We start from the raw sequence: 14,090 nt of genomic DNA on the forward strand, positions 1-14,090 counted from the left end.
TCCTTTGATTCTCTAGTGCTTAATACAGTACCTGGTACATTGTAGTTGCTTAAAAAATGCTGACTGGCTGGTTGAGAGAGGGAAGAGACACCAGATTACTGCCTAAAGAGTCTGCAATCCAATAATTTCACCAACATCTTTTCTGATACATCTTGTGTCAAAATGACCAGAGCCTAATCTTAGAGCCCTGGATCCCTTTCTTTGTTGTGATTGCCTCTTAATATTCTCTCAGATCCATGTGACTTCTAAGAATTCCCCTTTATCTAGATCTCTGTATCTTCAACATATCATATCAGGATCTAGGTTCCCTGGACCTAGTCTTTCTCCTGGACTCAGAGACTTTTAAAAGTTATTTAAAAGCATGCCCTATCATTCTTTATCCTATCAGGTTGCCTACTTTCTCACAAAGGGACTAATTTATACCTCATAAAAGAATTATCTGATGTGGCCCTTTTCTGCAGTTGATTTAATATTTGATTCCTTTTCCATGCTCATATCTGAGAAAAACTAATTCCCTTATATGTAAAATGGAAATAATAATTTTCAAAAATACGGTTACATGACATATCTTGGAACTGTTATTAAAAAAGTGTTTTGCAAACCTTAAATAATGAATAACAGTTATATAGCCCTTTAAAGTTTTCAAAGCATTTTATATATATGTGTGTCTGTGTGTGTCTTACAAAAAACTGGGAAAATAGTTACTATAGATATTATCTCCATTTTATAAATGAATAAACAAATTCAGAAAAGTTACATGACTTGTCTCAGGCCATGTAGCTAATGAATGGATTACATAATATAATAGGAAAATCTCCAGATTCAAAGTCAGGGGATTTGGTTTAATTTTTTTTTAATGTTTTCCTTCCATCTAGTACCCATATATGGTACCGGTTCCAAGCAAAAGAGCAGTAAGGATTAGGCACCTGAGGTTAAGTGACTTGCCCAAAGTCACATAGCTAGGAAATATCACTTAGCTGCCCTTAACTTTTTTTTTTAAGACTCAGTCTCCCAATCTCTCCCAAGCTGGAAGTGCAGCTGCCATTCACAGACCTGATTCCACTCTGGATGGGCATAGAAGCTTTGGCCCTCTCTATTTCTAACCTGGTCAGTTGGTACCTCCTTACATATCTGTTCCCCACCCCCCTCTCCAATTTGAGAGAATAGTGTATTGATTCAAGACTGATTCACGCTGCAGTAGTCCAAGCATGTGGGAACGAGGGAATGATGCATCAGAGTGGTGGCAGCATAGGACGAGAGAAGGGGGCGTATTTGACAGATGATGCAAAGATGAAATTGATGGGCCTTGGCACCAGCTTGGATATGGGAGGCGAGAGGTCGTGACGAATTCAGGATGATTCTCTGATTACAAGTCTAAGGGACTGAGAGAACATTGTTACCTTAAACAGTAATATAGTTTAGGGGGAAAGATAATGAGTTTTGTTTTGGACATAGTGAGTTTTAGATGTCCACTGGACACCCAGTTGTAGATATCTGAAAAGTAGTTGGAGAGGTGAGACTGGGCAACAACAGAATGTGTGACTTTGGGCAAATCTCCCTGGGGCACATCTTTCTCATCCATAAAATGAGAGGGTTAGACTAGATGGCCTCTAATGTCTCTTCTAGTTCAAGCTCTTTAATCATATATCATATATTTCTATTACGTTATCAAGACAACTAATGAAAAATTACAACTATGTATTTGCTGATGATCTTAGAACAAAGTAAAAACAATTGCAAGACCTGCTGGGCATTATTTATAATATAGAGCCAATATTTTAAACAAATCATGTGCCACAAAAGTTAACTTACACACAGTATAGCCTCATTCATTTTTATTTTGATGAACTCAGAATCTATGAAAATTTCATCTCTAGGTTAGATGGAGGTGTTTCTCCCATGAATTTAAATTTACTTTTGTATCATCTTTGAAAATAAAAAGGTCTAAAATAACAAATTCATAATGTTAAAAAATATTATGGGAGAAAATCTAAACCTATTTAAAAGAATCAATTATTTTCACTTATTTGCATTACTTTTGTAATTATGCTTTATACAAAAGCATAGATATTTATGTGTGTATATAAATGTACATAAAGACAAAAATATAAGTAATAATACTAAGTTTCTTCTTGAATGTTCGTGTGTTTATGTTGGTTGACCTCCCCCTAAATTATTCTAAATGATTAAAGCTTGCACCTTGCTGCATTTGTGTCTTTGGGTAGCCAATCATCAATAACTTGATAAGTGTCTATCAAGTGACTCTGGTGTTCCAAATACTGTCCAAAAGTGCTGGGGATACAAGGACAAGGAATGAAATGATTCTTGCTCACAAAGACCTTACACGTAATGAGGGAGACAAGTACAAATACCAAAAGAATGCAGCATAAATATAAGGTGAAGGAATACAAATCTATACAAAGTAGCTAAATACAAGATAGTTTTAGAGGGAGGATACTTGGATTTGGGAGAATCAGGAAAGGCTTCATGTAGAAGATGGTACTAAAACACAGTCAAAAAGGAAGAGAGGGACTCTCTGATTTGGAGGAAATATGGAAGAGCGAGTGCATTCCAGACGCTTAAGACGGTCATGGCAAAAACACAGAGATAAAAGGGAGAGCTATGTGTGACGAGAGAGAACAAAGAGTCCTGGAGGGAGATTAATATTCAGTGAAGTTAGAAAGAGAGGTTAGGGTCAGATTCTGTAGGGTTTTAAAAGCTAAAGAGAGGAATTCATATTTTATCCTTTATGTAAAAAGAAGACCTGAAGTTGGTTGAGTAGGGGAGGAACACAATCAGATCTGTGCTTAAGGAAGATTACCTTGACAGCAATGTGCCTGAAGTGGAGTGAAATTTGAGACAAATCACCTGACCGCTCTAGGACTCAGCTACTGAAACTCTAAAATGAAGGAGGTTAAATCAGATGACGTCTAACATTCCTCCTAGCTCTAAATCTGTGATTCTAGGATTCTTGATAGCAAAATAATAGTGAAGTTGTTAATAATAATAATAGTTAGCATTTACAGAGCACTTACTATGGGTCAGGTGTTCTGCTAAGCACTTAATTTATTATCTCACTGGATGTGGGAGAATCAGGAATCCATTATCTCACCACAACCCTAAGAAGTAGGAGCCATTATTATCCCTTTTTTATACTCAAGGCTGACAGAGGTTAAGTGACTTACTCAAGACCACATGGCTAATAAGTGCCCAAGACCAAATTTGACTCAGTTCTTCTGGACTCCAGACCCAGCACTCTATCAACTGTACCAATTAGCTTGTTCAGTCAGTTTCAGCCGGGTCCTACTCTTCACTGACTCCATTTGAGGTTTTCTTGGCAAAAATACTAGAGTGTTTACCATTTCCTTTTCCAGCTCATTTTACAGATGAGGAAACTGAGACAAGCAGGATTAAGTGACTTGCCCAGGGTCACACAGCTAGTCTTCCTGACTCCAGGTTCAGCACTCTATCCACTGAGCCATTTAGCTTGGTATCTCATTATTTTTAAAGAAACAATGAACCCTTTCCTACAAGATAGCATCAAAGATTTTTTCAAAAAGGAAGTTATTCTCCTCTAGACAAAATAAAGCCCTGTTGAAGAGTGACCCAAAGGTGATGCTCCAAATGCCCTTCACCTTTTAGTGACTCTAGAGTGTCCCTAGGAGGAGCGATTTTGATCACTATGCCATCAAGTTCCCCTGACTGATTTGTCACCTATGAAGAAGACTAAGGACAATGGCACCATGATACACATCATAGATGTCAAGGTCAAGAAGCATCAAATGAAGCAAGTCTTAAAGAAGATATAATGCCTAGAAATGGGAGGTCCTAGGTTCAAATCTGGCCTCAGACACTTCCTAGCTGTATGACCCTGGGCAGTCACTTGACCCTCATTGCCTAGCCCTTACCACTCTTCTGCCTTGGAGCCAATACACAGTATTGACTCCAAGACAGAAGGTAAAGGTTTAAAAAAAAAGAATATATAATCATGGTGAAGACACTGATATAGGCTGATGGAGAGAAGAGGGCTTATGTCTGACCTACACCACATTATAATACTTGGGCTGCTGTCATTAAAAGTGGAATCTTCTAATGCATGTCTAGTAACCTTGTATCATGATTAAACAAGAAGAAGGGAGGGAGGGAGGGAGGGAGGGAGGGAGGGAAGGAAGGAAGGAAGGAAGGAAGGAAGGAAGGAAGGAAGGAAGGAAGGAAGGAAGGAAGGAAGGAAGGAAGGAAGGAAGGAAGGAAGGAAGGAAGGAAGGAAGGAAGGAAGGAAGGAAGGATGCAAGGAAGGAAGGAAGGAAGGAAGGAAGGATGCAAGGAAGGAAGGATGCAAGGAAGGAAGGATGCAAGGAAGGAAGGATGCAAGGAAGGAAGGGGTAGAGGTAGGAAGAGAAGAAGAATAATGTACCTTCTGGGCTGGATGGTTAGCAATAAGGTTCACAGCCCTTTCTGTAAATACATTTGTTGAATACATATTTTCATATCCTGCTGCAATATCTTCTCCATCTCTAAAATCAAGAGCACATCGGGTGACTTTCAGGGCATCAATATGTACACAGCGTTTATGGGTGTAGTAATCTTCACTACCTAGAAGGTACCCTACAAGGAGAATGGAAGATGAAAGCAGTCAGCACAGCATAAAACTTATTATATAAACGAATGTTTCAGCATTTAATCACCTAATGCGATTGATTACCCATGACAAGGCTAATCAGATGACAAGGCTAATCAGAGCAACATTCTTTTTAACATCTCTATATTTGATACTGTAAAGCATAAAAATTTCATTTGTGGTGCCAGTCTAACCTATGACCCCAGAAAGATTTTGAGAACAGTAGCTCCTCTGTTTTATAAGGCAAGTAGGTGACATCAGAGAAATCTGTAAAAACAAAACAAAACTCCTCAGAGCTCAGATGAAGTCAAGGGAATGATGTCCTGGCCTTCTAAAGTTAGAATAAAGCCCAGGAAACAGCTGTAGTTGGCATGATCTGGACATCTGGCTTTATTTGGAGGGGGCACGTGAGATGCTTTTCTCCCTAATATTTTCAGATTGTGATACTGACTTCCCAGGAGTGGCTCAGCCATCCCTAGTCAGATGCTGACACCACCTGGTGAAAGACACAAATCTTTCCTAATAAAGCCCCCTGGCTACCTAGCGTATGGAAAACCCACAAAACCAATTCAAAAGCTATGTTAAATTGGATTTTTCATATATTTAAATTCCTTCAGAGAGTCAAATATCACCTGCCTGCCTGCCCCATATATGAGGCTAAGTGCGAGAAGAAAAACAAGTAGTCTCTATCAATAATTCTGTAAACATTACTGAATTCTCTTCTTAAAACATTAAAATGGACAGCCTTGTTCTTTATTACAGGCGCCATCTACAGACCAATAGTGGCAAACCTCCTTGAAGATGAAGGTAAATGCATGAGAATTCTCCCCAATTCCAAACCTAACAGTATACCTAGTAAGAACTTCCCAGATATCATAAAAATAAAAGAATACTGAGCAAGTTTCTTAATATTTCTGGGTCTTAGTTCTCTCATCCATAAAATTATGGGGTTGGACTCGATGACCTCTTGGGTGCTTCCTACCCCAACATCTATGACCCTGCATCCCTCTGATTCTTTTCAAACAGCACTTCATCCACCAATGAGTCACCAAATCAGAGGTCCCTCATAGTAGCCAGTGTTTTATTCTCTGGTTGAATAGGTTTGGGGTTGGACAATATCAAGGAAGCATAATGAGGCAAAGTAAAAAAAGCTGAAAGAAATGTTTTTAAAAAGGAACTGTACACAGTTCTCAAAATATTATGGTTTTAAAATATATGGATACATCCACATACATTCATAAAATCATTCCTCCATGTGTCAAAGCACCAGAAACCAGAAGCATTTACCCTAAGCTACTTGATTTGCACTGGAGGGTGCATAAAAATCCTATTAGTTTTGTAGGGGGAAGATCAGGTGTTGGGAGACTTGGGAGGGGGTGTTCTATTCTGGGCTGTGCCAGTGATTTATTATGTGACCTTGTGGAACTCACACTTCAGCTTGTCCACCTGTAAACTGCAGACAATAGGCTTATCATCTGGGGGAATCTATCCAGAGGAGAGGCTTGGTACAAAGATGTTATATATATGTACCGAATATTAATATTGAAAAGATCTAATAAATAAGGGGACACCAGAGAAATGACAGCTATTTGTTCACATGTTTTTTTGTGCCGCTCCATTAATTTACAAATAGCTTAACCGCCAAACTGATTTCAAGTAATAAAATAATTATTATTATTATGAGCATACAGAGCTTTTTGTCTTTATAGTGATTTACAAACATGAATTTATATTCTGAAAGTCATCAGCCTCTAAAAGTGTGTTATTACCTGCGCCTTTTTTAGAAACAAAAAAAAAAATTCTTAAACAATTCAGTCTCTGACTTTTAAAAAATATCATTAAGAGTCAACACATAATAATAATGCCAGCCATATGGCAAGAATATTTAGAGTATTACAGAAACATTGCAGAGGAGGAAATTTAAACCTGATTTGTTCTCCCTAAAAATAAGGCATTGAAAAAAAGATTTTTAAAAATTTAAAGGGTAAAATTTTAAAGGGTAAAAATTTAAAGGGTAAAAAAAGGTAAAATTTAAAGGTAAAAGACTCAAGGGTTTAATATAAATTTATTATTATAGGATTAGGCCATTTCCATTAAGGTCATTTCATATAATCATAGATTTAGAGAAATTATCTAGATCAGGTGTTCTTAACCTTTTTTGTGTCATGTTCTCTTATAGCAATCTGTTGAAGCCTATGGACTCCTCAGAATGTTTTTAAATGCCTAAAATCAAACATAGAGGATTATAAAAGAAACCCATTATACTGCTATGCAACGGATTATATTTACTCATACATACACACACATATCCATATCCATAAATATTTTTAAGTCAACAGATCTCAGGTTAAGACCCCCTTGATCTAGACCAACCGCTTTATTTCATGGATGAGGAAACGGTTACCCAAAGGGGAAAACAAATCACTTGACCAAAGTTACTGAGACAGTAAGTGGCAAAGCCAGAATTTAAACCCAAGTCTTCTGTGCTCTTCCCATCTGCTTCTCTTGCCTCCCCAAAAGGATTGTCTTTGGTTGTAAGCATGCCTGCCTTTCATAGGAAATGCTGGGCTCTCTCCCTTCACCTTAACTAGGGAAAGAAAGTCTATTTCCTCCAAAAGCAAGAGAAGTGCTCCAGGAGAAAAGACTTAACATCACTTGCCAACACAATGATTCCACATGATGAAATATGCCCTCCACCTCCTAACACAGAGATTTTAAATTCAGAGTATAGAATGATACAAACATTTTTGGACATGGCCAACAAAGGAATTTCTTTTGCTTGATAACCAGGCATTCTTTTTTTTTTTAATGCACTTCAGAAGAAGCTTTTGAATGTTGTCTGCAGGAAAGAGCTATTCTAAATATCTGAAGAAATGGAGCTCATGTTGGCTTTTGACTAGGGGAAAAAACTGAACCTATGCCTCCTCGTGGTATAACAAAATATTCTCTGAGAGGAAAAGAATCATCAGTGCCGGTTAGGGAACTATTCCAGGGCCCTAAGATACCCCTTACTACAATGGAAAAGGTAAATGCCTTCCTGCAGGGATTATGACCACCATGCACTAAATACAGAGAAATACTTATGGAGGTAGCAGAATAAAAACTGATTCACTAGGCATTGAAGTTTCCAATTATCTCATCTGATTACAGTTGGGTGTATTTTATTAGAGGGCTATCGTTGGACCAGACCATAAAGAACAACGTGGATTTCCATTACCAAAGAACGTATCGAATCCTCTGCGTGTTGGAAGACATTCTTTTCGAAACATGCCCAGGTGCCACTTTCCGACCATGTGGGTGACATATCCAGCCTCCCGGAGAAGTTCAGGCAGCAGTTTTTCATCCAGAGGTATACAGCTGGGTTGACACGGCCAGATTATCTGATGCTGTAAACCTGTGTGGATCTTAAAAGGACAAACATAGGATCAGGGATTAATGAGGTTGTCACCCTCTATATGAGAGTATGGGGTGGCTGCCCAGTATCATGGAGCAAAAGCACTAGGCTCGGACTTCTAGTTTTGTTGCTATAGGGGCTTAAGCAATATACTTCTGAAATGGAGCTCTCTGGCCTGGAGAGACCCCAAAAAAAAATGCATGTTGGAATGTCCTATAAAAGCAAAAACAAAACAACCTTTGCCTATACTTATTCTAAAGGATATCTGTTATTGGGAGGGGGTGTTATAAGGCAGGGAATAAAAGAGATAGAGAAGAACTGAATGATAAGAGCATCAACAGAATATTTTTTAATACACAGGAGAGACAACTGGGACATGGTTCAACAAAAAATGGTGTAGAAATATGATGGAGTTCTATTTTCTGTAACAAATGATGAAGGGGATGGTTTTCAGAGAAACTTTGGAAGACTTGAATGAACTGACACAGTGTGAGGTGAACAAGAGAATAATTTCTACAATAACAATAACATCATGAAGAAAAACAACTTTGAAAAACTTAGGAAGTCTGACCACACAATGATGAACTGAGATTCCAGGAGACTCATGATGTAACAAGCCATCAACCTTCTCCTAACAGAAAGATCTTGGATTGAGGGTGCAGAATGAGACATGTGTTTTCCCACCTAGCCACTGGAAGAATTGTTGTGCTTCATGATTATGTATATTTGTTAGAGGGTTTGTTTTGTTTTGTTTTTCCCCAAATCAAATGAGATAGCTATAAAGCATTTATCTCAGTGCCTGGTACAGAGTAGGCACTTATTAAGTGCTTATTCTCTTCCCTTTTCCTTCCCAATGTTGGAGGGGGAGATGAAAGGGAGAAAAAAATAGATTTTTGTTCATTGAAAGAACAATTAAATTTAAAACTAAGAAAGAAGAGAACAGAAGGAAGTCCAAAAGGAAACAGGGACAAGCAGAACAGTTTGAGAATTACCAAGTTAAATTTAATGTATACTTTTTTAAAAAATGAAAAACAATCTGAGTATGATAGAAATTCACCAAGACATATATAATCCTCCTTCCCAGTTTTTAAATTATGGAAATGTTTATATTTCAGATGTTTGTCAAGTTCATCCTGATGAAAATGAAATAAAAAAAATGTAATGTTAAAAAGCACTATATAACCTAGCTTACTGGCCAATATGGAAGCAAAGGAAAATGATAAATGTTGGAGGGGATGTGGCAAAATTGGAATACTAATACACTGCTGGTGGAGTTGTGAATTGTTCCAACCATTCTGGAAGGCAATTTGGAACTATGCCAAAAGAACTTTGAAAAACTGCCTGTCCTTTGATCCAGTCATAGCACTGCTGGGTTTGTACCCCAAAGAGATAATAAGGGAAAATACATGTACAAGAATATTCATAGCTGCGCTCTTTGTGGTGGCAAAAAATTGGAAAATGAGGGGATGCCCATCAATTGGGGAATGGCTGAACAATTGTGGTATATGTTGGTGATGGAATACTATTGTGCTAAAAGGAATAATAAAGTGGAGGAATTCCATGGAGACTGGAACAACCTCCAGGAAGTGATGCAGAGCGAGAGGAGCAGAACCAGGAAAACATTGTACACAGAGACTGATACACTGTGGTACAATCGAATGTAAAGGACTTCTCTACTAGCAGCAGTGCAATGATCCAGACCAATTCTAGGAACTTAGAGAAAGAATGCTATCCACATCCAGAGGAAGAACTGTGAGAGCAGAAACACAGAAGAAAAACATATGATTGAACACATGGTTTGATGGGGATGTGATTAGGATTTTGATGTTAAAAGATCACTCTATTGCAAATATGAATAACATGGAAATCGGTTTTGAACAATGATACATGTATAACCCAATGGAATTGCTTGTCAGCACTGGGAGGGGAGAGGGAAGAGAAGTGGAAGAAATGATGAATCATGCATGGAACCATGGGAAAATGTTCTAAACCAATAAATAGTTTTTTAAAAAATTAAAAAATAAATTTTACAAAGCACTACATGGATGGGATCTGGGAATATTCAAATGGAAGAGACCTCAGGGGACAACTAGTCCAACTTATTTTTTTTTTTTTGGAAAATTTTATTTAATTAGTCAATTTAGAACATTATTCTTTGATTACAAGAATCATATTCTTTCCCTCCCTTCCTCCCACCACTCCCGTAACCAACGCGCAATTCCACTGGGTATTAATGTGTCCTTGATCAGAACCTATTTCCATGCTATTGATATTTACACTGGAATGTTCATTTAGAGTCTACATCCCCAATCATATCCCCCTCGAACCATGTAATCAAGCAGTTGTTTTTCTTCTGTTCCAACTTAGATTTAAAAAGAACTCACTGCTAACAAATACCTAGCAAGTGATCATTCAGTCTTTGCTGGGACCTTTAATGGGAAGGAATCCATAGCCTTCTGAGCCAGCCCCGTTTACTTACTGACAACTCTAAGTACGAGGATATGTCTCCTGTCATCAAGTCTAAATAAGCCAATAAACTTTCTCCTTTGCTATTTGCCCCAACTGTTCCCAATACTACCTGCTGAGGCCACCATCCACTGCCCATCAAATATCTAACGACAGCTATCATGTTCTCTTCCTGAGTCCTCTATTTCAGGTCACATAGCTTCAGTTCCTTCAACCCATGAACTCTGCAAGGATAACATGAGAGGAGGATCTTGGGGATAATGCATGGAAAGCACCTGGAACACTTTTTAAAGGAAGAGTTATTATCTTTACTCTCATTTCTACAGTCTTTGAAGACCTAGTAATATTCAAAAAGAGTTTTGGAGCATGTTGAAGCCAATGCTTCACATTCTATATCTTACTGGAAGCCAACTCAAATGGCAGTCCCAAGAATTATTTCCTAGTCCCCTGGACCAAAATGGATCTGTTCTTCTGCTGAACCAGCACTTTGTATTTCATTGAATATTTGATTCATTATACTATATGTATATATACACACGTCCATGTCTTATCTTCTCTATTAAACTAAGTCCCAAAGGCAGGGGTCATATCTTCTTAAATTTTGTTGCTCCCTAGCAACTAATATGTTTGTAGGAAGGTCATAGAAAGGGGAGATGTATAGGAAAGAGGAATCATATTTCCCTATCCAGTGTCCCTACTCTACATATCAAAGTTAAAGAAGACTAGGTGTGATTTTTTTTTACTCAGATTTACTTATTTGTTTGTTTGTTACATTAAAACTTCCAGGTATCTCCCTGCCTCCCCATACTAGGGGAGGCATTATTTGACAAAAAGATGTATGTTTATATAAAATTGTGTCTTGTTTGTTTCTGTTTATCAGTTCTTTCTTAGGAGGTGAACATACATTCAAACAAAATTTCAATCACAGAATAGAACGTTCTCTTGTTCAACTCATTTCACTCTAATTTTTTTTTATAATTGTAAGTTTTCCCGTGCTTTTTTAATTAACCTGTTTATCATTTCTTACAGCACAATAGTATTCCATCATAATCATATGCCACAACTTATTTAGCCAATCTCTAATTGATTTGGCATCTCTTCAACTTCTAGTTCTTTGCCACCAAAAAGAAAGGTATGATCTTTGATGTTGCAAGAAAATTAGAAATGTTTCTATGGCTGGAGGAAGAGATGCAAGAAGGAGTTACCTAGTTATCATTAGGGGGTTCTGGGCCCAAGACTGAGCTGGAAAGACAGCTGAGGAGGGCGCGATGGAACTCTTTAAATGTGAATAAAATGTCACTTAATTGTAGAAGTCAAGTGGAGAGTCCTTGTGGGCTAAATGTAAAGACTCCAACCCCCATCACTAACAACAATACACAGGAATAGGAGGCAAAAACAGAGTTCTCAAAAAAGCTGTAAATGGGAATTCTGGCATATTGGGTAAATCTAGTAAACCAGGAAAGAGAGAAGAAGAAAGGCTAAGAGCAGGGCTCACACTTCAATGAATGGATGATCCAGACAGACTAGAGAAAAAGGTCATCAGATTTGAAGATGTTGAGGAAATAGGGGCAACCACAAGGGAAAAGAAGATTCTAAACCACCTATTGGACATATTAGGAGATGAGGAAGAGGACCAAGGAGGTCTGTGGATGCCAGCGAGTCCTTCGACTAGACAGAGTAAATTTGATAATCGATCGTCAATATTCTTTAGTCAGTTCTACACTCCATTTCTTTCCTCACATCAACTCTTCTCTTTTCCCCTCAGGCTTACATTTCCTTCTCTCCTGAGTTCTATACTTCCCTTCACTAACAGACACCAAATGAACTCTGCCTTTTCCACCACTCTTACTGGTACCACACACAGCCTTGAATTACAGCTGATGATGTAGGAATGGGGATGGGTAGCTAAAGGAGATCATTAAGTCTCTTTTACAGGAGATCTTAAAAGTGGAAAGATACCTTTCTTAAGAGGGCAGTTCAGGGGGCAGCTGGATAGCTCAGTGGACTAAGAGCCAGGCCTCGAGATGGGAGGTCCTAGGTTCAAATCTGACCTCAGACACTTCTCAGCTGTGTGACACTGGGCAAGTCACTTAACCCCCATTGCCTAGCCCTTAACACTCTTCTGCCTTGGAACCAATACACAGCATTAACTCTAAGATGGAAGGTAGGGGTTTAAAAAAAAAGTGGGCAGTTCAAATTAAGCCCTGTTTTGAGACAAAAGGATAGAGTCAAGAAATTCTAAATGTTCTATGCACAGTAAGATTCTGGAATTTTTAACCTTCTAAACTCATTTTACAGTTTAAAAAAAAAACTGAGGCAAACAGGATTAAGTGATTTACCCAGGGTCAACAGGGTTGGTAAGTGTCTGAGGACAGATTTGAACTCTGTAAGATCCTGACTTCAGGCTGAACACTCTGTCCTAATGAGGTAGATTATCTCCATTTTACAGATAAGGGAACTGAAGCTCACAATAATTAAGTAACTTGCCCAAGGTCACATATCAGGAAAATATCTGAGACAGAATTTGAACTCAGGTCTTCTTGATAGCAAGAAGCTTTCTATCTACTACAGCACCTAACTGCCTATGATAATACTTTATGCTCGCTCTCTCTCTCTCTCTCTTTCCCTCTCTCTCTCTCTCTCTCTCTCTCTCTCTCTCTCTCTCTCTCTCTCTCTCTCATACACACACACAAAATGCATATATATGCAATATATTTGTAATATACTTCACAGTATATTTTACAGTATTTGTAATATACACACACACACTCATTTATGCCTTAACTATTGGAATGTAAGCTTGTTGAGGACCTAGCCTATTTCACTTTGCCTACATGTCACTAGCATATAAGTGACCAGCCTAGTGACAGACTGTCTGAGGGCTTTTGGCTAAGGGCTAATGTAGGCAAGTCCAGAACTCTCACCACCAGGTAGAAAGCAAGGTGATGAAATTTTTGGCTTCATTAATTCTCCTAGTGAAATACAGGATGCAACCAGACTTGGTGGAGGGGGCACTCTCATCAAGGAAATCACAGAACCCTGTAGTAATGAAGTAAATATCCCTTCTAATAAGCCTGCCATCATTTCCTATTATTTTTTGACACAGATGTAATTTTCTGTTTCCACATCCCAGTGCTCTAGTGATGAACACAATTTTGAGCATGTTGAAATAATGAAAAAAAAAGAAACACAGAGTTAGATCAAAGGAGACTCTGATCGACTCAGAATCTGAAGGAGAATTCACCCCCTCTTAATAAGAGTGTTTTCTGATGCTTTGCACAAGAGACACAGTCAAGAGTCATGAGCTCCATCCCATGTCCTGTCACTATGGGTAGCTTGTCCCTAGTTACTTCTCTTGTCAACTTCAATTTCTTTACTGATAATAGTGGGGTGAGAGTCTTTATTTTTAGGCACTTTGTAAACACTATAAGAAATAACTATCTGTATAATATTTGATCATTGATCCATTTTCAGTTCATCAAACAAATATTTATTGAGCATCTACTTTGTATAAGGACCAATATCTGCTTACAATTCAGTAGGAGAGTAGATGGGCATAATGATAATAATAATAAATAATAAAGCATTTACACTGTGCTGCCAGGAATGCAG

The 14,090-nt window shown here is 38.1% G+C and overlaps 1 protein-coding gene across 1 annotated transcript in view; it reads right to left on the bottom strand.

Annotated features, from left to right (window-relative positions):
* ARSB (arylsulfatase B) overlaps positions 1–14,090 on the bottom strand; it is a 248,481-nt gene that overhangs the window by 213,383 nt on the left and 21,008 nt on the right. The window contains exons 2-3 of the mRNA XM_001381553.4: positions 7,836–8,022; positions 4,415–4,605 (exon numbers count right to left, since the gene is read on the bottom strand). Of these exons, the coding sequence (XP_001381590.2) occupies positions 4,415–4,605; positions 7,836–8,022 (378 nt within the window). The remainder of the gene's footprint in view (positions 1–4,414; positions 4,606–7,835; positions 8,023–14,090) is intronic.

The sequence above is a fragment of the Monodelphis domestica genome, chromosome 3, assembly GCF_027887165.1.
Source record: "Monodelphis domestica isolate mMonDom1 chromosome 3, mMonDom1.pri, whole genome shotgun sequence".
Taxonomy (NCBI): Eukaryota; Metazoa; Chordata; class Mammalia; order Didelphimorphia; family Didelphidae; genus Monodelphis; species Monodelphis domestica.